The 23,733-nt window shown below is 45.6% G+C and overlaps 2 protein-coding genes across 3 annotated transcripts; both read right to left on the bottom strand.

Annotated features, from left to right (window-relative positions):
• Positions 1–645: 645 nt before the first annotated feature.
• Positions 646–6,709, bottom strand: RCHY1 (ring finger and CHY zinc finger domain containing 1). 2 transcript variants are annotated; one of them, XM_056358913.1, is made up of 9 exons: positions 6,621–6,709; positions 6,419–6,538; positions 6,183–6,298; positions 5,933–6,011; positions 4,725–4,769; positions 4,564–4,622; positions 3,580–3,606; positions 3,181–3,301; positions 646–2,165 (listed from the first exon to the last, which is right to left on the bottom strand). In XM_056358913.1, exons 1-9 carry the CDS (start codon positions 6,678–6,680, stop codon positions 2,160–2,162), a joined length of 633 nt encoding a protein of 210 aa, XP_056214888.1. In that variant the 5' UTR covers positions 6,681–6,709; the 3' UTR covers positions 646–2,159. The 2 variants fall into 2 exon arrangements, with proteins under 2 accessions (XP_056214888.1, XP_056214878.1); XM_056358903.1 differs by having other exon boundaries at positions 646–2,217.
• Positions 6,710–7,454: 745 nt separating this feature from the next.
• CDKL2 (cyclin dependent kinase like 2) lies at positions 7,455–22,797 on the bottom strand. The gene is made up of 13 exons (XM_056355762.1): positions 22,453–22,797; positions 18,192–18,386; positions 17,120–17,298; positions 16,107–16,219; positions 15,654–15,793; positions 14,508–14,596; positions 13,867–13,993; positions 12,701–12,975; positions 12,138–12,228; positions 11,292–11,403; positions 11,064–11,170; positions 10,249–10,341; positions 7,455–8,607 (listed from the first exon to the last, which is right to left on the bottom strand). The coding sequence occupies exons 1-12, from the start codon at positions 22,618–22,620 to the stop codon at positions 10,282–10,284; spliced, it is 1,656 nt and encodes a 551-aa protein (XP_056211737.1). The 5' UTR covers positions 22,621–22,797; the 3' UTR covers positions 7,455–8,607; positions 10,249–10,281.
• Between the last annotated feature and the right edge of the window lie 936 nt (positions 22,798–23,733).

Genomic DNA, 23,733 nt, shown 5'->3' on the forward strand with positions numbered 1-23,733 from the left:
GCAGTGTCACGGTTATTTATGGGGGCCTCCCCTCCAGCACGCGGCACGGCTAACCCACCACCAGCCTGGAAAGCGTCGCCGTGAAGGAGCAAGGAGACAAGCGGCTCAGTGCTGTCCTGGGCAGAGGTGCTCCTGCTCTTGCCGGAGAGGTTCCGTGATGCAGGAGGGGCTTTGTTGTTGGATTTAAATATTTATGCAAAAATTTAAGTCTCCCACGTGAAGGGCAGGTAACATGACCTCCCCGCAGCAGGTCACAAGCAGAGTGTGCGTGACTGATGGCATCACGTCCAAGCTGCTGCTCAGAGCCAGCCCTAGCCGAGCCTGCAGGCCTGATCCAGCACCTGCCCACCGGCACCACACCATCTTCCATCTTCCCTCCCATCCTGCTGCTGGACTTGCTCCAGCTCATCCCAGTCCTCCAGTACTGGGGAAGCCCAGACCGGGACCAGTCCCTGCCGCACCAAGGGGAAGAACACCCACCACCCACAGAAACATGGAAATACAGGGGCTGTTCAGATCCCTGTTTTCATAACCCAGGGGCCAGCCCTCCAGGCATCCAACCCTCTTTCTTTTTTCAGCATTGAATCATAGTTTAAACTCAGCTGGGAATTTCCAGAGTACATGTGTGAAAGGAGAGACACACATAGTGTCATTTGTTTTAATAGAGATGTTATTTTACATTTATTTATAGCAGTGAGAAAAGTGCTTCAGAAAAAACACAATACCCCAGTAAAAGGCAGGCTACAGTAAGACTACCACCCGAGTCCTAGTATTTCAGACATAAAGGGGCAGTCGGATTAAGAAAAGCTGTCGTTTTACAGAGGAGTAACACAAAAGCAAGTAGTTGTATGGTGAACAATAAAGCCCCAAAGCCCAGTTAAGTACTTTCATTATTGGAGACTATTTGCACTGAAACTAAGAACTTTCACACTTAGACTGCAAAACACCTTATATGAAAAGGGCGAGGTTTGTTGGGGTTGTTTTTTTTTTTTTTTAAAAAAGCACTCCTCCGTTCTCTCCCCCCAGTGAAATCAGATACCATTAAAAAAACCCCAAAACACAACAAATTGGTCCCTGCACTACCTGAGTGCCTCTATGAGCTGCTGGTACTTTAACAAACATCTTGGGCTCAGCCCAACCCACTGGCCCGCTGTCCATCCTGACAAGACAATTGTATGTGCTTCACTTATCAGAACATCAAGCTACGTAAGCGTCTAAAACCCTACGACACCTCAGCCTTTGTACGTAAATAAAACAAGGAACGAGCGGGTGTGAACGCAACTGTAGCTGGCAAAGGCATCCAAGTGAAGAGATGGCAGGTCAGATGGGTGGCCGGGGCAGAAAGGCAGCCTTGCAGCTTGGTTTTTAGGCCGTTCACCACACCTACGCAGGCAGGCCAGCCTTGTTTCAAAGCAAATTCTGCATGTGCTTCCAGAAATTCATGCATCCAGAAATCAAGCCAAAGGATGCAATTTCTGCAAGCTCACACCCTCTCCAGCCACTCACACCGATGGCTCCAAGGCCCTAGAACAAACACGTCATTTAAAAGGAACAAAAAGTACTTACATAAAAAACTTTGCAGATGTCAACTTTATGTAAAAAGGCCACTCTCAAACCTATAAATTTTCCCCAACAGCTGCAACCAGAATGGCTGCTATACCTCCAACTCCTGTTAGCTCACAACCTTCAGCTGCCCCAAAACATCTTCTGCTGTGTCAGCTGCTTATCACTTCTCATTTTGCATCTCATTAGTTATTCTTCTAGGCTGTCTCTTCTCTGACACAGTAAATGGCTCTTTTGAAGGGTGCTGTTCTCTCCAGACACCAACCTCCTTCGGGCACTGCGCTGCTCGACAGGGAAATATCCTCAAGGGCCTGACCGCACCATGCCCCAGGTACTAGGGAGGGGTGTGTGATTAGCAAAACTCCTTTGCACCAGAATTAATTAAATCTTGTAACTGTTTCACCAGTGCTGTGACAACTTTGAATAAGTTTTTACCGACAAGTTTGGTGGTTGGGTTTTTTTTTTAACGTGGTGTCTTTCACAGCAGGGTCCTCCTCATCCAGCCGAATGCAGCATGTATCTCGGTCACTGCTCCTCCAAAGGCAGCTGACATCTTCCATCTTGGGCAGTATTGTATGACTCACAGTTTTTGCACTTCATGCCTAGGAGATGGAACTGCACTGTAGACCGGGCATTGCAGTCATTGCAAAGGATCTACACACAGAAATGAGAGGGAGGTTTCAGCATCAGCAGGAACACTCAGCAATATACTACAACCATGATTCTAGCAACCACTGAACTGGTTTGCCATCAGGGGACGAAGCAGCAACTATCTTTCTTTTCAAGACAGCAGGACCGATTTAACTTTTCCATTTGTAATACTTAGGTCACACTGCATAATCTTGGAGAATTTACTTTTAGTATGGCAAGGTGACTCCCTGGGTAAGTCGCGTATAGACACGCTTTGGCTTCTCCTCTTGATGAAGCAAACCACCAGAGAAACCATTCAAGTGAAAACCGAGAGCAGATCAACAGCAGCTAGCAGCATTAGCCAGCCTGCTGTGCAAGACAGGCAAGCGACCATTCTTCTCAAAATAGACAGTAAGGAGATTTTTTCCAAATACCCTGACTCCCAGAGCTGGCAGGATGGTTGTCTAAACTGTAACAGATGCAACTAAAACATCAATGACCAGTGCTGTTCAATTTGGTGTTACCTGCAAACAGCAACCAGTCTCACAGTTCTGTGTTAACACGAAGAAACAGAGAAAATAGAAGTTGCCTCTGTGAGCCAGCCTTGATCAGTAGCTGAATATTTTTGCTGAAAAGCTGCCATGTTTAGTGTGGAACATGAAGGTCTGAACTGTTAAACAAACGTTCCTGCTTTTTGCTATGACAGCACCTAACACAACTGGAGAAAGCAAGATATCGCCGAAGATCAAGCCATTTCTTCACTGTGTGATACTACACCACCAAGAGGTTGTGGTTTTGGGGTTGGGGTTTTTTTAATTATTTTTTGAGTGCAGGTGGGGGGTGCTTTCTTTTTGTGTGTTTGCATTACTCCCTAACCAGCAGGCTGACTTCTGATGCAGTACAAGTGCCTAGTGCCCTCTACTGCCGGCATTGCAAAGGCACAGATCTGCCACGAATGGAGACATCGGTGCAAGTCGCATCTCTTACCTCGACCATCATGTTCTGATACTCTGTGGGCATAGGAGTCTGTGCTACTTCGTCATCCAGCTGACGCCAGTACCTTGTCATATCTAAAGCTGAGTGCATGCACAAAGGACACCTGTAACCTCTGGCAGAAAGGAAAAAAACAACAAAAAGTCTAAATCAGAAGACGGAGTGGGGCCATGAAACAAGTCCAGCCAAAAGGACAACTTTAATATCATACCAGTCAAAGAGAAACACCACAAATCAAGAAGTTCTTGCAAACAGAACTGGAAATTCTAAGTCCCTTATCCCTTTAAGAGTTGGCTTTAAGTTATTTGGTACAGGACTGGCATCATTATCTTTGCCTCTTGAAGGAATCTGTTCGGACTACAACAACATTAAGAGGTGTTTAGAAATACTTACTCCTTTAGCATGTCCTCGTAACATGTTCTGAAAAGAAAACACAATGAGAAGTTCAGCAAGAAGAACGCTATTACTAACTGGTAACACATTTGGACTGAAAAAATGGAAAAGGCACACCACTATCCCCACATCAGAAGTTAAAAAAATATTCAGAGTCCAAGTGAGAAGAAAGCTTCCCAGCAAGACCACCAGGTACTTGGGCAAAAATCCAGAGACAAAGCACATTTGATTCCATTCCAAGGTCTTCTAACCTAACACAAGACTCAATACAATGACAAGGATTCTGTGGTTCAAGTTAGCTGAAAATATAGAGAGTGATCATCACAAAGTAAGTTTAAGAAGGACAGGAGCTGAAAGAAGATTCAGTCTGGACAGACTTGTGTCAAACACACAGGCCGTTTAGCATACAGAGACAACGGCGCAAGGAAAATGAGAGCCAACAGAGTAACAAAAAGCTACGTCTGTAACACAAGACAGAAAGGGCAAATGGAAAGGAAACATGTGGCAATTGTTCCTCCAATGGCACCCAACGCTATACATCACTTCAAAATCCCAATAGAGATGGCAGTTTTTGTAGTGCAAGAGTGCTCCACTGGAAGTCTTGGAGGGCTGTCTTAAGGAAACAATCTAAAACTGAACTGATGAGCTGCCACCAACCCCTTAAAACCACGGTGCAACTGCTTTATGCACCAAGGAGGGACCTCGCTACAAGATTCTTGAAACTTCCAAGTACTAACAGAAGGAAATTCAGCATGAACAGTACACAGGTCCCTCCGCCACCACCTAAATTTACTGCGGAAGGAAGACAGCCTTTCTAAAGAAACTATTTCCTCATTAAACAGAGACTATCCCCTGCCATGTGGGCCCCTTAGAAACCAGCTCCCAGTAGCTGATACAGACTAACCAGGCCTGTAGTGATGCTGAATAAACACCACGCACAAGGCAGGGGCTACTGCCTGTTCTCAAGTATCTGCAGTGCTTTACCTGTGCAGAAGATGACCACATGGCAGAACATGAGCTCCAACACGAGATGTGTGAATATCCTGTTTCGAGGCAAGTATCAGACAAAAGACAAGAAAATTAATTCAAAGACAGTCAAAAATACAGCCACACAGAAATCTAAGAGATGAAAAGATGCAGCTCACCTCCAAACATATCGGACAGTCCTGCCTGGAGACGTTTTCAATACACTTTGCAAAAACAAAAAAAAAAACCAAAAAAGGTTATTTTACCGCATGGATATTTGCATTTTTCTGAATTCTAAAATTTCTTTAGAATGGTAAGAAAAGATGTATGAAACATTACAGATTGCATTTAGTTTTGAAGTTCTGAGAATTAATGGGTGGCTAAGCATATTAAAAAACAAACAGCTTGGAAGTATACATAAGCAAAGGGCTCCCAGAACGCCCACAGCGGCAAGCAGCTTAGCTTTTCCTACACTGCACCAGGAACGGGAGCTCAAACTTAAGCTGGCAGATCTGCAATCAACAGCTCCTTCTAGAAGAGGAGACTAAGATGTTTATTTCCTATAGCTTCAACTGCTAGCAAAGCCAGCCCAGAAACACTCTGCAGTGCTGTTAGGTGCACTTAGAGAGAACCTGCTGCTCTCACCGTCCCTACGGCCTTAGATGGAGCTGTTGCCTCAAGTCCTTAATTACCAAACTGATTCAGACGTTAAACAAATCTGTGCACAAAGCTTAGGCCAAGCTGGCTCTCTAAAGTTGTTAAAAGTAACAAATGAAAGGATTTCTAATCAAGGGAGTCAGCCTTGGGAAGGATGAGAATGGATGGTGAAAAGAACACCATTATTAAGTTATGCAGAAAAAAGACTCCAAGTGAGGAAGTTCTGGCTGCAAGAGGAGACAAGTTGATAAAGTGTTGCAATTCACAGAAACCTGGTTAAAAGTAGGAAAAGAGGTAATTGAGGCATTGGCAGATTGTGACCTCCCACTCAAAGAGCCCCCTCAAAAGAGGGCAAACCCCAGCCTGGGGAGCATGTGTAGCTGGCAAAAAATTTCAACTGCGCTATCTGAGGATATGTACTAGTTTGCATTAGAAGCAAGAAACTTGTAACCAAGCCTGTGCATGAATGAAAATGAATATGTAACACACAGTGAGTGTACAAGTACTCTACTGTATGTAACATGTACCCTCGAGTAACTTGGTGTGCACATTGGGTGGAGCTATCCCCCATGCCTCCAGCACTGTAGGTAAAGGAAACACCTGATTCTTAATGTTACATTGGTGTGAAGAGGTTTACTCTTCACAGCTTTTGATGACAGAGCTGAGGCACTATCAGCTTCCATTTTCAAGGGTTTTTTTTAAGCTATGGAGTGAACTGGTGTATTCTTACCTTGTGCTTTCCTTGAAGACTCAAGCTTAGGCATAAATTGCATTTTGAACAGTGGAAAAAATCCTCCTTTGGCCCGATCCTGAGGAGAAAAGCAGCAGGCCAAAGCTGATTTGCTCCATTCCATACCACCCTGCCACCCTCCCATCCCAAGTGGGGCTGGGGCCGGGATGGGGAGCCCACCTGCCTTTCAGACAGACCACCCCTCCACCTCAGGCTGGCCATCCACAACCCCCCCCCCCGCTTCAGTCACCTGCAGATGCCGCACTCGGCGCAGTGGTACTGCTTCTTGTCGCGGTCGAAGAGGTGGCAGATACCGCAGTAGTACTCGCCGAAGAGGTTGTGGCAGCCCTCGCAGCGCTGCTGGGCCTGCCGCGGCGGGGAGGAACAGAGTAGAGGGCCATTAGGCGCGCCGCCGGCGCCCCACACAACATGGCGGCGCCACCCCCCAAAATGGCGGCGCCCTCCGGCCCCCACCACCGGACCCACCTTCTGCAGAAGGCGGCAGCGGGTGCACTGCACCTCGGCCACGCGGAAGCGGTCCAGCCGGTGCCCCTCGGCGCCGTCGTGGCACAGCCGGCAGGCGTACAGCTTCCCGCAGCACGGCGCCTGCGAACGGCACGACCTCAGCGAACGGCCCCGGCCCCCCGCCACCTGCCCCCCGGCCCGGCCCGGCCCGTCACCGCCTCACCCGCAGCAGGCAGCCACGCCGGTAGTGCTCGCAGCCCTCCTCCTCCCCGCCCGCCGCCATGGCCGCCGCCCCCGCCTCCCCCGCACCCAACCGGCCGCCCCGTCGTTTCCGCTTCCGCTTCCGCCCCGCCGGGAGCTGGGCGCCGGGCAGGCAGCTGGCAGCAGGGTGCAGCTCCCCCTCCCCGAACCTTCCTTCCCCCCCCCGCCATAATAAAGCCCAGACTCTTGGCCGTGCGATGCAGCGCAGGGGAAGGCAGCCCTTAGCTGGGCAGCCCGGAGGTCCCCCCCCGGCATTTCCCAGGAGGGGCTGGTTGCCGTTTCACTGCCCGCGGGTGCTGAGGCCGAGCATCTCTGCTGGCGCTGGGAGAGGCACCTGGCCCCGGCTGGAGCTGTGGGGAACTTCAGGCAAGTAGCTCGGCTGCATTTGCCCACGGCTAGCTAAATGACTGCTACGGCCAGCTGAGAGCATTTGCTGTGGGCTACCGTGGAGCATTTTATAGTTAGTGGCAAAGAAAAAGCAGGGCAACGGGAACATCACTAGGCTATCGCCCAGTCAGCCAGCCAAGCTGGGAAGGTCAAGAGCACATTGGATAAGCATGGTCAGCAACATGCTGTCCAGATGCTGCTGAGGGACATTAGGAACCTGCACTTGTAAATGGTTGCAATAAACTCGATGTCAACTATTAAATAACTAAGTCAAAAGTCCTATTTTTCAATGCCAGATTTCAGCACTTATTTTTCAATGCCAAACTTTTTCAAATGCCACCAATACAAATCAGCAGGTATAACACCAAGTCCAGGGAAAACCACGTGAGCACACACTAGTAGCAAGAAATTTGGAATTTGAATCCCTTTTATTTACAAATTTTAATGTACATGTCAAAACACAGCATAGCCACAAAGCTCTAAATCCAATGATACCCATACTGTATTTCGCCATGATACATTGATAGGAAAGGCCATGTTTTGTGGAAAGACAAATTCCAAAATTAACTACACTGTACAGGGGTGTGATCTGCGACAGAAGCCTCGAGCTGCCAGAAAACAGAGTTGTGAGGAACGCAGGGACACCATAGAACTGACTACAGCCAACCTGAGGGCAGTTAAGCAAAAATGGTGTAACAGTCCCAAGATAAAAGCGATGCCACCCTTCTCTCCCCACAAGCCACTGTTGAGTTTTACACTTATGTGTCCCATTCCCCACAGGGACCTAAAGGACTGATGACTTAAGCCAGTTACTGAGCGCTCACAGAAGCCATTTCACATGCCATCCACATCACAGCTTGGTATTTTACACCAATATTCTTCCTTCACCAGTAACAGCAGCCAGACATTCACCCAGTGTGGCCAGACCACTGGCCCAGTTAAACACCCCAAAGACAACTGCCCAAAGACAGGGATGAAAGCAGAGGGGAAAAAGGAACCTAATGCAAGGTCATGCATGCTGCTGAACATTAGTAAGGGTTTCAAAGGAATAGCTGGGAACATTTACGCATTTAGAAATTGTATTTCTTGCACAAATGTTTTCTTCACTGATGTTTTTGTCAAGGCAAAAGCGTTTGCCAATGCAGATCAGGTAGCCCACCAAAATATGGCAAATTCAGCAGCTATCTACTCTCTTCGCTATTCCTTTAAAAAGAAATCCCTCCAGAGGGCAGCAGTTAGACAAAAGAAACCCCAGATTCCTTCAAAATCCTCCCAACCAGCATCTGCCCTTGTCACACACCAACAACCGCCATTCTTTTCTGAGCAACCTCAGACAACACTTGGCCTTAGGCCAAAAAGTCAACATTTCAGGAGCTGTTTTTGCATGCAAGAAATCCAGCAGCAATGGCGGTGCGGGCTCTGTCCTCAGACTGGACCTCAGTCACTTCCCACGACAGCCTGCTGCACTAACGAGAGACTATGGGATCTTCCTCTCTCCTGCAGAGACCTTGCACCTTTAGCACCTGGAAACTCCGATGGATTGTTCCCACTGTTTCAGCCACCTGCATCAAGAGGACAAAAGAATGATGTCGCAGACAGGCTAAGAAGATCACAGAGGTACTCCCTGATGAGGTCTTTCCTTTATTTTGATTTATTACACATCCTTACCTTGCTAAAGCTGTGCACTTACACCTCTGTGCTTCACAGATGAGACTACTTTAGTAAGGTTTCTTCCCTCCCACCCCAATTCTATTAATCAGGATTGCTTCCCATCCCAATGTTTTTTCTTCTTTCTTCCTAGTAGCATGTGAGCCATCACATCATGTGAATATAAGTGACAAATACACTCATACAGGTTAAGAGCCTGTGCAGCATTGGTGCAGAGATTTCAATCAGCAGTTGCTCCCTCTCCTAAAAAAGGAAACACCAGAGCCCAAAAGAACAAAACAAGATGCACAGTTTGCAGCCTGCATGTTAGCAGTATTACCACAACATGCTTGTGGCTATCTGCAACTAACACCGAGTAAGAGCGGAGGGAGTCTGCAGTGCCTGGTGGTCCCTGCAACCACAGGGAGTATCCCCAGAGGGGCAGGTGTGTGATCATGTCCAGGCCGGCAGAGCCAGTGTACCCAGAGCACTGAGTAAAGCCCATGTATGTGGGATGGAAGGTTCCAATAGAGCTGGTGAGATTTCAGAGCACAGCCTCTGAAGACCCTTCCAAAGCACCTTGTTTATTCTCCCCAGCTTCTGCTCCCTCCAGAAGATGCAGTCCTTCTGCCCAACCTCAGTGAGGAAAGAGGGGTGATCATGAGAGTAAAAACCCTCAGCTAAGCACTGCAGTTCTTGCTTTCAAGAGGATACGACCGACTCCAACACTTACAGCAGGCTCCCTGGAAGATGCTGAGCAATGAGAGGTAAAAATACCCCAATACAAAAAAAGCAAAACAATTTTTTCCATGAGTTTTCTTTCAGACAAAATTACTTATTTATGGAACTGCATGTCTCTCAACGGGCAAGATGAGAAACCATTAAAACCACATTTAAAAGCCTCTCAACCTCGAATGATGAGATGCAATGCTAAGTGAAAGTGCAACTAGAGTGGCAGAGTTTAAACTTGGTACTTCAATCTTAAGACTACAAGTCAATGACACAGACAGCACTTTTCCTAAGCAGCCTTCTCTCCCAGACTCCTGTCTCATGCTTGCAGAGCACTGAGGTTATCAACAGCTACATTAAATAAATATAGATTGCATGATATAGTTACTAAAATTTTCCCTAGTGTTAAGCTTGACAAGCTCCCCAAAACATTTCTCTCCCTTCTTGCAAGAAAGTCCATTTTCTGTGATGCACTTGACAGTGCTGTGCATACAACCCATCTTTTCCACTCCTCATGTGAAGGCAGCCAGTTTCCCCTTTTTGTTATTCTATCAGTTTGCTCAACCCCCAACTTCATGAGCTGCTTAATTTCTGATACCAATGTCCAGCACCTTAGCTCAGGAAAACTATTTACCTGGCACAGCCAACTTCAATATCCATAAAGAAACCTGTGCACTGCCCTCACTAAGAGGTCTGTCGTAGCTAGGTGTCCTGAGAATGTGAAGGGTAAAAAGATTTTTCTGTTGCACCTCCCCACTAGGTAAGCATTCATGAAACTATCCATTTGAAAGCCACCAGAAGACCATGCAGCAGAAATTAAAGCCTACCTTTTACAGGCAAGTGTGATCTTCTCCTTAAGGCTAGTGCTCAACTCTGGGGAAGCTGGCTTCTGATGTATCAGGCATCAAGGTCCCTGACAACTGTAAATTGGGAAAGAAAGAAAAAAGAATGTCCATTTCCAAGTGTAGTATAAATAGAACAATCAGAAACCACCTTCTAGGGACATATGCAATGCCAACATGTAACTTGATACAAATCTGTTCTTTGATAATTAGACTTCAAAAATGCTTTCCCCTGCCCCTCTCCCCCCCCCATACAGTCTGCTGCATCTCAGCTGTAAGCAAAGTGGCCAAAGTGACTGCCTACGGAATTACTTCCTCTCAAACTACATTTCAATGTTACTGAGGAACTAATCTTAAAGACAGCTGCAAGATATCCCCTTCTCTCCCTATGCCTGACTCCTATGCTTTCTCCCTCCCTACTGCACTCAGCCCCCCAACATCTAACATAGCCAGAACAGTTCTCCTCACAGGACACATCCCTCCTGGCCTCTCTTCAACTCTGGTAAATCAGGCTTAATTCCACCTTGATCCAGCCAGCTGAAATAGCAACAATTCATGTTTTCTGTCTTAGCAGTGAGAATCTAGTGTTCAGTTAACCTCAGAGAGATAAATAGAGCCCCGTGTTTCATCCATGACCCCTCTCTTTGCCCCCAGCATAAGGCCTCAGGTCCTTTTACTTAGTTAAGAAACCAAGTTCTGCTTCTGTTAGAGTCACACTGGAAATTTTTTGGTCAAGCTGTTCAGAAAGTCTTGAACCAAACGAATACAGAGCAGCACAAACTCTTTCATTGTTTTGTTACCTGCTGTGAGGCCAGACTTGGGTTATGGAGGTCAATAGCAGCAAGGGAGGGGACACGGGACTCTGAAACTGTTTTGTTTTCCTTTTTCAGAAATCTGGGATGCCACGCTGCAAAACACAACCAAGGCATACAATGTTAAGGAAGTAAGAGCTTACTGCCGTAATGCACACTACTTCCTGCCACTTAATTAGTTTCTAGGTTTTATTTAGAAGGCATCAAGGCTCATACCTTCCACTCCTCTCAGTTCAGGGAGATGATTTAGTTCTGGCAAACGTACATCTGTCTTGGAATATTCCCATTTTTTCCTATTTGCCTGAATGACGTTTTTTTCATTAGTAACCTGTAATCAAGGGCATAAGTACAAGCTCATGAAAACATAGAAAAAACAAAGCCGTTCTCAAGGCTAAAAATGTGTCAATGCAGCAATGTTCTGCTGTAGTTGGAACTTGCGCAAGAAGAAAAGAAGACTCTAATGTGTGTGAAAGAATCCATTCTGCTCAACTGTCATTTATACATTATGCAATGGAACATCCACAGCAAAAACCCACCAAATTATCTAAGCGAGACTGCTTTCAGAGAGACAAAATGCAGCACTTGGAGAATGGCTCGGATTAGTTACCTGTAAACAGGCAAATGTTCCTGCTGTCACGGAAAGAATATTGCCTAGGTAGTGAGTGCAATGGAAAGCTTTCCATCTCACTTGTTTTCATTATCAATTTTTAATGCATTTCAGACATGACTAAGTAAGGGCCTGACCATGTTAAATCCAAATCCTCAATTCTGCTTCAATAGCACAGCACACATGGTCTACTTTTCCTGGCCAGGCAGGAGGCCATGGATATATTCCAAGTCTCACAGATACACTGTGTTGGGCTGCTCCCCTCATTTAAAATTGTCCTCTGACACAAAATATGTTTCATATAGAAGATAACTACTAGCAAAGGACAACAAATGACACACCTGTAGGAAGTGGTTTGGTGGAGGCTGCAACAGATGGGATTCTTGACAATAAAACACACACTTGAGTTCAGAATTTATTTTTGCTTTGCCAAGAAGGAAAGACATACGACTTACTGATGTCAAGCTTACAGTGTAATGGCCTGCTGGAGAATACTTCCGTTGCTTTAGAAATGGGTTCAGGTATTTTTTACTCTTTTCATCAACTCTGCAATCAAAAATGCCCCAAACTTTGCATTAACTGGGGTAAGATGGTGAGTATAAGAAGAACAAATGCAAGACATCCAGAAACACTGTCATTAAATGCTTAGAAAGAAGGCTCACGGGGAGAATATCCTTTGTGAGCTTAGTTAACAGAGAAGTTTGGTCCCAACGACAAGCCATGACTCAAAGAAAGGACAGTGTCACAGCAGCTGGCAAACTGCTGCTGTTCAGTAGAGCTCTGCCAAATGCAGAAACACAGGGACCCTATGCCTGTGTGGACATGCACAGCTATTCGAGGTGAAGCTGAGCTTTCCAATCCCCATACAATCCTCCACCCAAATGCTGTTCCTAGCTGTGTCCTGTCCCAAACCCACATCTCACATTCCCATATCAACACCCTGCACCTCTCTCAGGACATTACAGCTCCTCAGCAACAGGGATGATGGATACAACCTCTTTCAGGTCTTTTCCCATACCTGTAATTAAGGTTCCCAGGCACAGGACGCATCCCAGCTGCAGTGGGAGAAAAGTTCTGGTTGATGGGAGGGATAACTATGCTTGCATTCTTGGCATACTCCAAGCTGCCGCTGGAATCTTTTAGGCTGGTTTGAGGGCTTATTTTAAATGGGTTGATCGCACTGTCATAGAGGGAGCTCAGGTTGGAGGATCGGTCTGTTTTCTCTGCATCAGCTTTAGAGTGCTTCGCCTTTAATAGCTTTGCATCTCTGCTCTTTGGGTCAATGCTGAAATCCTGTTTGGGAAGATAAGCATTGTCTTTCTCTTACAGCCATGTTTAAAGAGTAGCTTAGAGGAACGCATGGGGGGAAAAAAAAAGTCAAAAGCCTAAACCCGCGTGATCCTGCAAGGATCTGATGGAGATGGAATTGTTTTTAGTAGAAAACCTCTGTTTTCCATCAGACAGGAGGAGACTTGTCAGGGTTCCAGCACCCTCTGTAAATAAGTCACCTTAGAATGAGATCAGAAATGATGGCGGAAGAACAGCCGTATCCTGTGTCACTTCCAAAGAAATTAAATAAGAACTGAGCCTAATGTCACCTCGAAGTCACTCTGAAGCCTCTACTCCTTAGTATCTGATTGAAACCAAAATATGTAATTTTGGAGATAGGGTTTGACAAGGGTAAACAGCAGCACACAAGCACATTTTTGTGATTTAGGATGACTTATGCTTCCCAACTGACTCTCCCTTCAGCTCTGTATTTGCCCATAACTGCATCACTATGTAGTTTACCTGCAAGGGACTGGCCAAATAGCCACTTGCAGACTGCCAAGCTGAGCGCTAAAGAACCCTTGTAGCAGCCAAACAGAATCAAAGGCACAGACCTTTCACACAATAGTGTGCGGATTGCATTGCACCAAGTGTCACAGCTGTGGGCACAGAGGCCTCATGAACTGCCTTGAATCAGGCAACAAGGTCTTCAGCACTGTTTAGACTCAGAGTGGCTTACAAAGGTGAGCTTCTCTGAGACAGCACACTTATCTAGTCTTTTTTTAAAAAAATGAAATTGACAATAATGCTTCTATTTTTGCTATGAACTTAAAACTGCAGCACATACTTACTTAGTGATTTTAAAACATGAAAGAAAAACAAGCAACCAAGTTTGAAAAATAAAGATGGACTAACCCGGACACCAAGCATTTTTCTTTCTTCTAAAACATCATCTTTGTCCCTTTTGCTGATTTTTGATTTTTTTTGTAATTGATGGTCTCTGGCATCTTTCTGAATCTTTAATTTAAGCTCCTGAGCAAATCTACATCGGAGATGGGGAGGGAAAAAAAAAAAAAAAAAAAAAAGGCTTCTGTTAATCTCAACATCACCATTAGAGCCCAGGCTCCTATAGCCTTCTAAGCAATCAAACAAACCATGCCTTTAACTAATGAGAAGCCAACCAAATATGATGTATCCATTAAAGTAAATAAAATCATACAAGCACATGCTTTTCCATTACAGCAATAAAAGTGTTTGTATCCCAGCCTGGCCTAGATGCATAAAGTGAATACAGTGTAAGACTATGCTACCCAAGACAGTGTGACTCCAGGCATGCACAGCAATGAATTAACATCATGACAAGGTAAGGAGGCAAACATGCCACTGCAATGCATTCCCTTTCAACTGTTCTCCTATTTCCAGGAAGGCTAAAACCAAACAAACCCAAGATATTCCAGTGGCTGTCAGCTCTACAAATCCAGCATGCAATCTTCCAGCACAACTGCTTAATGTCCTTCTAATATCAGCATTCTCTGAGCAAGAAATGAACTGTTTACCTTTCAGCAAATCCATCCTTGTTAAAGAAATCGCACTGCAAGAGTTCAGCACAAGATGGTCTTTTGTCTGGATCAATTTGCAAACACTTCTGTCAAATAAACATACACAGTAGAAGGCAAATACATTAGAGATGAAACAAAGGCTTTAGTGTTTCCAAGTGAAGTCAAGAAAAGAGCTGCAAAACTCTCCCTTCTAGGGCCTGTTATATTGAGATGAACCCAAGAGACACCACTGTCAAAAACGTTTAATGTTTGCCGACTGCTTCCATTCTAATTACCAATGCTCACAAAGACTCATTGCACAGGGAATACCTGTCATACAAATAGATCGCTCTGCTCTCAGTAAACCTCCCTTGTTTTCAGTTACATTTGTTTGGCTATGGCTTTAGAATCTGTTTTGAACATCAGGCATTTCAGATACAGCCATGTTGTTTTTAGGTTGTTTTAGTTACCCAACATATCGGTGCTCCAGACTACTGTATGAAAGCACAGAAAACACTCCCTGGAAGGATTGTCCAGAATCTAGTACGAAGTTGTAGGCTTCCTAACTCCCACATAGCAGATATACAGCTCCAAGAGCAAAGGACACGTTTGGATGCCATCTCATCCAAACCTATCTGCTTGCAGTACCTCCACCAGCAGGTAAAGGGAGGGCTGGCAGACAACCCCATATCCACACAGCTCTGCTAGCAAGGAAGAATTAAGGGGCTGGCCATTATCTACAAAGCATCCACTTAGGTAGCAGCTAAGGGGCAAAGCTTCTTGGGAGACCTTTCAAAAGATCAACTGATGCAGTGAGGCATACAGGGGATGCTTTCAACATGTGAAGCTCTTTTTCACCTTCCAAGTCTCCTTAGAAAACTTAATCAGTGGGGCACTAGATGCTACAAATCCTCCCCGGAGGGTATACAGTGACCATTTTGGCTCTGGAGATGACTGGCTTAGGCTCCTCTGTCACCCCAAATGGTAGCTGTTGTATCCTTGCAGCCCTCACTAAGCTACAAACCCAAGCAGTAGCTCATTGCATGGGCAGTCAAGGCAAAGCCAGTTTAACAGCCCCAGCCCTTTCTGTAGGCTGTATTCAGCTCCCCAAAGTGAAGGACAAATAAATACAGAAACGTTCACAGCAAATGATCAGTTAATCACCTTGGCTAAATCTAGCACTGCAGCAGAGAGCTTGGGATAGCGTTTGTCCAGAGATTCGGCCTCTTTCACTTCAGGCAACCTCATGCCAGCGAAGAGGGGATTTTTATAGAATAACTCTTGGTGTCTTGGAATTAAGTTACCTGGAATCACACAAGCAAAGCAACCACATGGAAGAAACACAGAACAGTTCCATGAAACATTTGAGAGGCTGAAATCCCAGGTGAGAACTACTATAATTGCTACAGTCTGGGTCATTCTCTTTCTATCTGGGCATCAAGAGTAGATACTGTACTCACAAGCTCCTAGCTCCCCTTTTGTAAAAGGCACTAAGAGTATGTGTGCTCAGAAACAGTTCAGCACAGCTTTTCTCTTCACACCCTCCTCCCCCTGTCAAAATATTTTTGACCCCTTCATTAGTAAGCAAGCACTAGGAGCCTGACAGGTTGCTCTTACCCAGGCACTTGGTGATATGGTAGAGCTGGTCAATGTCTGAATCTCCAGGGAAAAGGGGTTCTCCTGTGAGCATTTCTGTTATCAGAGAGCCAATAGCCCACACGTCCACAGCCCTGGGAAAAAATGAACAAACAAAACACCACCCCAGCTCAGCATGGCTTCATTTGTCTCTGATCTCCAGGCTGAGCCAGGCCAGTGCACAGCACTTCTTCAGCTGGTTACAAGGCCTGAAGGCAGCTCTGCCCCCCTAAACAGCAAGACAGCTGTTTTCCAAGCTTACAAGTGCTCTGATGAAGGGCAAAGATTCAGCTCCTGAAGCAGACAACTGCTAGCAGAAGTCTGACAGATGTAAAATCAGGTTCCAAAATCCAGTGCTTTAAAAACAGTCATACAACATAACATATTAGTCGAATCTTGCACTTTAAAGAGCGCAAAGGTAAGCAGCTCCTCTTTCTGCAGGCATCTGCCCCTCAGGCAAGTTTACTGAAAATTAATTTAAGTAATTCAGGCACATACAGAAACCTGCATGATTGTACTGACAGACCTGTGAATTATATAGTTTAAGTTCTGACCTGGTTTTGCAGCACTGCGGATCCCAGTAAGAAAAAACGCATTCATCCCACCTCCTCACTCCTGAAACCTCTGTCTAGAATTGTTTGGAGGGATTTGTCTGGCTTCCCTCCACGCCCCCATCTGTACAGGAGGGAGATCTATCATAGCCTCCCCCAATACTAACATTGGCAGCTGAAAAGCTCCTATAGACACCGGACCAGGAACTCTGAAGACTCTCCTTGGCTTTTGAGCCAGGAAAACTTGCAGTAGTTAGCTGCAGACTGGGAAAGAGAACAGGAAGGCTTAAACTTTTACAAATGAATAATCAGGGAATGCTGAACAGCATTCTCTTTAACCTGTTTGCCAAGCAATAGTCCCCTGCCTCCCAAAAAAGCAGAGCAACCCTTTCCATACTCCCCACAAGCCCACAACCCTTCTGCAGCCTCACATGTCAGTCTTACTTGCCATATTTGATATCTCCCACCAGCAGCTCTGGAGCTCTGTACCATCGGGTTGCCACATAGTCTGTGTAAGCTTCCCCAGAAGCTGCTAAAGTACGGGCAAATCCGAAGTCACATAGTTTTACAACTCCCGACTGGGAGACTAGTATGTTCTCTGGCTTAATATCTCGATGTATGATCTGCACAGAGAAAAGCAAGTCAAGACAATTAAACTCCCTGTTTCTACAGAGTAAATTGACTGGCTCACCAAAAATAGTGGCTTACTCACATCCAGGTAGAAAATTACATTTTTGCAGGCATGGGAAACACACAGAGTCTGTAAAATACAGCTACGTACACACAGTCAATGAACAAGCACTGACCCAAGTGCACAGGTAAACACAGAACCTCTAATTTTTTGCACACATAAATGTTTATTTCATGTATCTCTTTGCAGCTGTATGTATGTTCTACAGCTGTATTTACTGCAGGTATTTTAACAGGCACAATTTATTATGCTTGAAAATCTGGCCTTGACCACAAGTTTAAAAGCTGTATTGCAAGGGCCATCGGCATGTCCTGCAGTTAAATGTGAAGAGTATTTCAGGAATCCATGAAACACATTTTCCTAGACATAAAAATACACAAATGCGTGTGTGTTTATGTATACAGTTACACAACTAGGATTAAATTGGCAGACATGTTAGAAATCACTTGAGAACAAAAACCTAAAAATACTGAAGAGAAGAAGCAAGCCTACATGTTTACATTGACACTATCAGAACAAAACTTTTGAAGGAGAAACAATCTCCCTTTGCAAGATAAGCCATCCTACTATAAGGTGCCACCAAGTACTGAATTCCTGTGGAGCTCTGGACCCTTCCTTTGAAACACTCACAGATACCGAGACAGACTGATTAGCTGACATCAAGCTCTGACATTTTCTATGGAATTCAGTCCAGGCCTTCTGCTCTGCCTCTTTCTTTTCAGCCAAAGCTTTATTTCTCTAAATTTTAATATATATCAACAATACACGCTTCTGTATCTATTCATTCAAGGTTAACTGCAGAGCTGACTACTTGTGCATACTTACATTATGACTGTGACAAAATGCTATTCCTCTCATAATCTGAAATAAATATTTCCGAACCCTGCTGTAGTCTAGTCCATTCGGAAATGCCTCAAGGTCATCAAGCACCGTGTGATCCACAAATTCAAACACCAGATACCATCGTTTCTTCTTTTTATATACTTCCAGGAGGTTCACGAGATTCTCATGCCTGAGTTGCTGTTATAAAACAGGAAATATTTTGTGAGAGCTTGACAGCATATAATGGGTAAACTGCAACCAGATACTTTTAACTGCAACCCAGCCAGTGCACTGCCCTGGAATGCTCCCCTTGTCATGGCACTCACATTCATTTACTCTTAAAATCAGCTCACTGATATTTTAGAATAGGTTTTATTTTTCCGATTTTATTTTAGTTTTTTAACATTATCTGGAGGATTTCCACCACCTCATATATGCAGGCACCTGGTTTTGTAACGTAAAAATAGATAAAACACTAAGGACATTTCTTCTTAATGGGGATGCCCAAAATACACTGTTCTGTTGTTGGAAAATCTCATGTGTTCTGCTTCTTACAATACTCTCCTCACGTAAGAGGCAATGATAACTCGTGCCCTGATTGTGACAAGCTTTAGAGCAAGCTTATATTCCACATAAGAGAAATCTTGAGGAAGTCAAGAAGAATTCCAGAGGAGCATGTGTTACATGAGAGACAGCGGGCACCTAACAGCATCTCCCACAAAGACTTGCCGTAGCAAAGGAAAATCCACAGGTCCCTGAGCTAGCAGGAAAGACAAAGCAAGATGGTTTATACTGTAAAGTTCAGCATGCTGCCAAGTACGTCTCTGACCACCGCAAGAAGAATAACAGGGCATTTAACCATGACTGGTGAGCTGCACAGACTCCTCGCTAGTTTTGCTTACAAACAGCTCAAGCAGCAATAAACACAGCTTGTTCCTGTAAAATGTTGGGCTGTATCTGTGGCTAAAACACAGCTTGTTCCTGTAACGTTGGGCTGGATCTGTGGCTCAAACTCCTTCAGGAGATACTCTCATCAAGGTGACCAAGTAACACTGTGCCACCCTGCCTGGTCCCTCAGAGCACGGCATGAAGAGCAACACTAGCTAGCTACCCTTTCCAGTCAGGATTCAAAGGATTGCTGAAGACAGCTCTTAATTTTCTTAAAACAAAACACTTTTTGCCCTTCCCAACAACCCAAAGCTGATTAATCTCTTTTCTCCCGCATTTTTTCCAGGAAGTTTTATTCCTCTCTGTTACTCCTTTCTCCAGGGTGTCGCCTTAAAAATATCGTTCACCCCGATGTAAAAGCAAAGCAAAGGCAGCTGCAATACCTCTCAGTTCTACCTCGCTGCCAATTCATCACCAACTACTCAGTGTCTGCATCTTAATTTTTTCTAGTAAGGCCAACAGAAGACTTTACTTTTAAGCTCCTACCATACCCAAAGCATTTCTGTTGGCACTGCCAGCTTATACATATTTACAGCAACTAAAATGTGCCACAATAAAAGCACAGTAAATAGATAAAAGGAATGTTCAGCATTCTTACCTGTAATAGTGTTAACAATTAAACAGCCTCTATTAAACTGTGTCTAGTGGATTCACAGTGAAAACTGACCAGTCAAGGATTTGAAGAATTTTTTTTTCCCCAGTATTATGCAGAGGGGAATGCTGAATATAGTTTAGAGAGAGAGAGAAAAAAAAAAAAGCAGCTGTATTTTCTAGCGACTTTGTCATCACATTCTGACCAGACAAGAATCCACCTCCAACTGGTTACACATTTGTAACACCGGTTTATGACACACCACTGCAACAAAACAGACCATGCTACAATGCCCAGTTATTTATTAGCTTGGAGCCTAGCAGGGAAACATTGGAGGCTGCCTGAAGGCTGCACCATAGCCCAGGGATCACAACACACACAGGAAAATGCAAAAGGACTGCAGACTGTCCAAAGCAGGAAATTGTAGGGGAAATGCTCTGTCAGTGCAGTGGAAGTGCCAGCCAACCTGTGCCTGGATCTGTCAAAGACCCAGATTTCTTAGAAGGTCTAAAAAGTGAAGATTTTAGAAAAGATGTTCAATGAGCAAAAAAGCTCTTTTCTCAAGAATAACTTCTTCCCAGCACAGGACACCTGATGAGGTTTTGCTGTTTTCAGCCACAATTAAATTTCTCCCCAACTCCAGAACAGGAGAAAAGAAAAATAAATTAAAAAAGGAAATAATAATAAAAATAAAAAGAAAAAAAAAGGTTCATAGGAAGCATGCAAGTGAAGAAACTACCAAAAGATTAAATGTCTAGATACTTATTTTCACTGAGGCCACACTGACTGAGGTATACATGGAAATGGGAACTTTGCAAGTTCCCATTCACCCAGGAAAACACATCAGTTCCCACCACCACCTGGGAGGTGGTACACGCTCTGACTCAACAACTAAGCAAGCTTGGCCAACAGATCAGGTACAATCCAGACTCACACACATCTGCTTCAATACAGTTGAGGGGACAACACTCAGCTGCTGGCTGCCTCTCAAGCTCCAGCATGTACATTTTTATGAACTCTAAGGGTCCGTAGCTCTTGCAGTGATGGCAGAGATCACTTCCCCCCAGGGAAGCACAGGGACTATAGTCTGGCAGACTTGCAAAGAGACACTTGTGGCAGCCAAGAGGAGAGAAGATGGGTCTTCATGTATTTCCCATCTCTAGAACATCCCACATCAGAGGAAAAGCCTAGATGCATTCCAACTTGTAATAAGACTTTCCTTCATCTCTTCACCAGACACATCACCTGTGTCCCAATGCTCAAAGCTACCACGTGCTCACGCACAGAGACAAGCACCCTTCTGTGCATACCACCTGTGGGACAAGGGAAGAAGGAAAATGCTGCAACTACTGCTACTAAACACAGGAGCTGAAGGTGGTCAAAAAAGCACAAGGAACAAAGGATGTATGTCTTGGCACAAAATGCCACCCTGCATTCTTAGCATCCTATTCACAAAGACATGCAGCAGAAAAAAAAATGGCAGTAAAACAGTTTAGGAACTTGCAACAAAGACAAGACAGGAAGCAGAAAGACCACATGACAGAACACTGAAGAGCATACACACAAAATTCTGTTTATCTACAGCTCCTGGGTATTTTCCCAGAGTATCTACAGCCCATGAAGAGAAGCACTTCTAACAAACCAACCCATGCAATGAGGCTACACCACATAACATTGCTGATAAGAAGCCAACAGGCTAAAGGGCGACTGGACATTTAGGTGAGTATAGAGCATCCACAACTGATACCTGGCAAATCATGCACTCAAACAGCAGAGGACATCATGCCAGCTGGCACTGAATTTGATACACAACACAGAGGGGGACAATTACTACTAGCAAGCAGTAGAGACCTTGGGCCTCCCTTCCTTGTACCTTTCCCTGCTGAATACAGGGCACATAAGCAGGTTTCTGTGCAAGTCAGGTTTAACAAGGCAACTCAAGCACAGCACTCAGCCAAAGGGAAAATGCAGCTCTGCAAGGTTACAACTCAAAGACTAAATGAACTGTTGCTCATGGAAATACAAACAGGGCCCAATTGAGTCTTCTTTCATTTTGACTTAGTTAAACTTCATAAATCATGGTCAGATTTACACAGGAAGCTGTGTTTCCTTCTCAAAATGATCCAATGGCTTAAATTGACACCTATCCTACAACTTCACCAAATAAACACCACTCCTTAAAGGACCACTAAGGAGTCACAAGAGGCAGTTTCCTCCCAAGAGCCCATGAAGTCCCTACAGGTAGATCTCACCCATACCAGCTAGCACCTTTACTGCAAGAAAAACCTCCGACCACAGACATGAAGGTTACTGTTCTGCCTGAAGGAGTCATTTGCCTTCACAAAGGTATTTAAACACCTGAATAGGTTTCAAAATAGTGCCATGAGGAGGTACCTCGAGCCCAGCAGAGACTGGACTGACACACCGCTGCTCTCTCTCCCCAGAGAACACCCATGCTGGGCTGCACCATTCCCCTTGCCTGAAGCAAGGTGGGTTGCTGGAGTAGTAACTGCAGGAGCTTCACAATAAAAAAAGTCACGCTCTGTATTAACAACCCGGTGCAGCGGCTCATGGCGGATGCTGTACTGCAACATAAACGTCTCCCAGCTGAACGAGGAGCTACGAATTTAAACACAAGGCCACCAAAAAGCCATTGCTTTGGTCAGACTTTGCTGGCAAATGCAGGCCGGCTCCCCTCAGCCGCTCTCACAGTCCCCTGCTCACCTTCAGCAGCTTGATTTCCCTCACGGCGATCTTCCTCACCACCGCGTCATCCTCGCTTTCCAAGAACTTCTTGACGGCAACGATCTGCCCGCTCTCCTTGTTTCTGCACTTGGTCACCACCCCGTAGCTGCCTTCCCCCACCAGGCCCAGCACCTGGTACTTCTCCATGACCAGTTTTCTCCCTGGGGGAGGCCGGGGACGGTGAAAGCTCCGCTAGGTACACCGTTGGGGCGGGCTGAAGGCGCCGGGACGGGCTGAAGGGACCGGGGATTTACCGAGCGCTGCTAGACAGGAGCAGGCCTGGACCCAAGGCACCGTCACCATAACAACCGCCCGCCGTAAAGCGCAGCCGTCGCGCACGCCCCACCTGTCACGATAGCCGCCGGGCGGGCGGCTGGGCGGAGAAGGCGAGCTGCCGCAACCGGCGGTACCGGGGAGCGGCCCGCAGCCCCGCCGTGGCGGGAGGAGGAGGAGGGTGGGTTGGCCCCGTGAGGGAGGCAGGGCTGAGGCGGGTCGCGGGGGCGAGGTTCCGGAGGTACCTCCTGTCCCCGTCGCGACGAGGGGCTGCGGCCCGGTCGTGGGGGCCCGGCGCGGTTTATTCGTTTATTTCTTGACGGGCCCGCCTCGTGTGTGTTTGTGCCAGCGCCAAAGGCTGTAGCCCTGATATTTTACGCTTTTCTTACAAAAAGATTGTTAAGTTCGATGCCTCTTCTAAGGCAAACCCACATGGTACTGGTGTCGGCTGTACGAGATTCCTTGGCTACTAATGAATCGATACACTGTATCAAAACAGATCGGTTTTCTTTAAACACAACAGCCTGCAAATCCTGTACTAAAATTTTACGAAACCAGTGGAGCCCAGTGAAGCCCTCAGGAAGCCTTGTCTGTCAGCTGTCTCCCCAAGTAAATGCAAAAAAAGGTACTGAGCACACAAATGAATGTCTACTGATTTGATGTAAAAAAACCTGCCCCTGTAGACAAGGGTAATTATGTTCATTAATTAAAAGGTTTAAGACCAGATTCTTGTCAGAAGAAGGGGACAACATTTTGTACGCAGCAGTGACTGCACACAAGGATTTGCACCGCTGGACTGTGAGGCCCTTTCGGGAGCCCTTTGGTCATGCCGTGACCTCACCATCCACAATTACAACAGCATCACATTCCTCAAGGCCTGTTGCTCCCAAACTTGCCTCCTTTGCCTTGAAGACCTTTGCATCCCCATCCCCTCCGTCTAGGACTGCTATTCAGTCTTGGGCCAAGGTATTAGAAAAACAGGAACAG

The sequence above is a fragment of the Falco biarmicus genome, chromosome 1 (genome assembly GCF_023638135.1).
Source record: "Falco biarmicus isolate bFalBia1 chromosome 1, bFalBia1.pri, whole genome shotgun sequence".
Classification (NCBI taxonomy): Eukaryota; Metazoa; Chordata; class Aves; order Falconiformes; family Falconidae; genus Falco; species Falco biarmicus.

What these genes read in the sequence shown, in the direction of transcription:
- CDKL2 (XM_056355762.1), bottom strand. Translation starts at nt 22,620, where the DNA reads ATGGAGAAGTACCAGGTGCTGGGCCTGGTGGGGGAAGGCAGCTACGGG. An exon ending in GAAAAATGCTTGGTGTCCGG is followed by an intron (nt 12,976 to 13,866) that starts GTTAGTCCATCT and finishes CTTCCCAAACAG; the next exon opens with GATTTCAGCATTGACCCAAA. An exon ending in TGAACTGAGAGGAGTGGAAG is followed by an intron (nt 11,171 to 11,291) that starts GTATGAGCCTTG and finishes TGTGTTTTGCAG; the next exon opens with CGTGGCATCCCAGATTTCTG.
- RCHY1 (XM_056358903.1), bottom strand. Translation starts at nt 6,680, where the DNA reads ATGGCGGCGGGCGGGGAGGAGGAGGGCTGCGAGCACTACCGGCGTGGC. An exon ending in ACTGTCCGATATGTTTGGAG is followed by an intron (nt 4,623 to 4,724) that starts GTGAGCTGCATC and finishes GCCTCGAAACAG; the next exon opens with GATATTCACACATCTCGTGT. An exon ending in TGTGGTCATCTTCTGCACAG is followed by an intron (nt 3,607 to 4,563) that starts GTAAAGCACTGC and finishes TTTTCTTTTCAG; the next exon opens with AACATGTTACGAGGACATGC.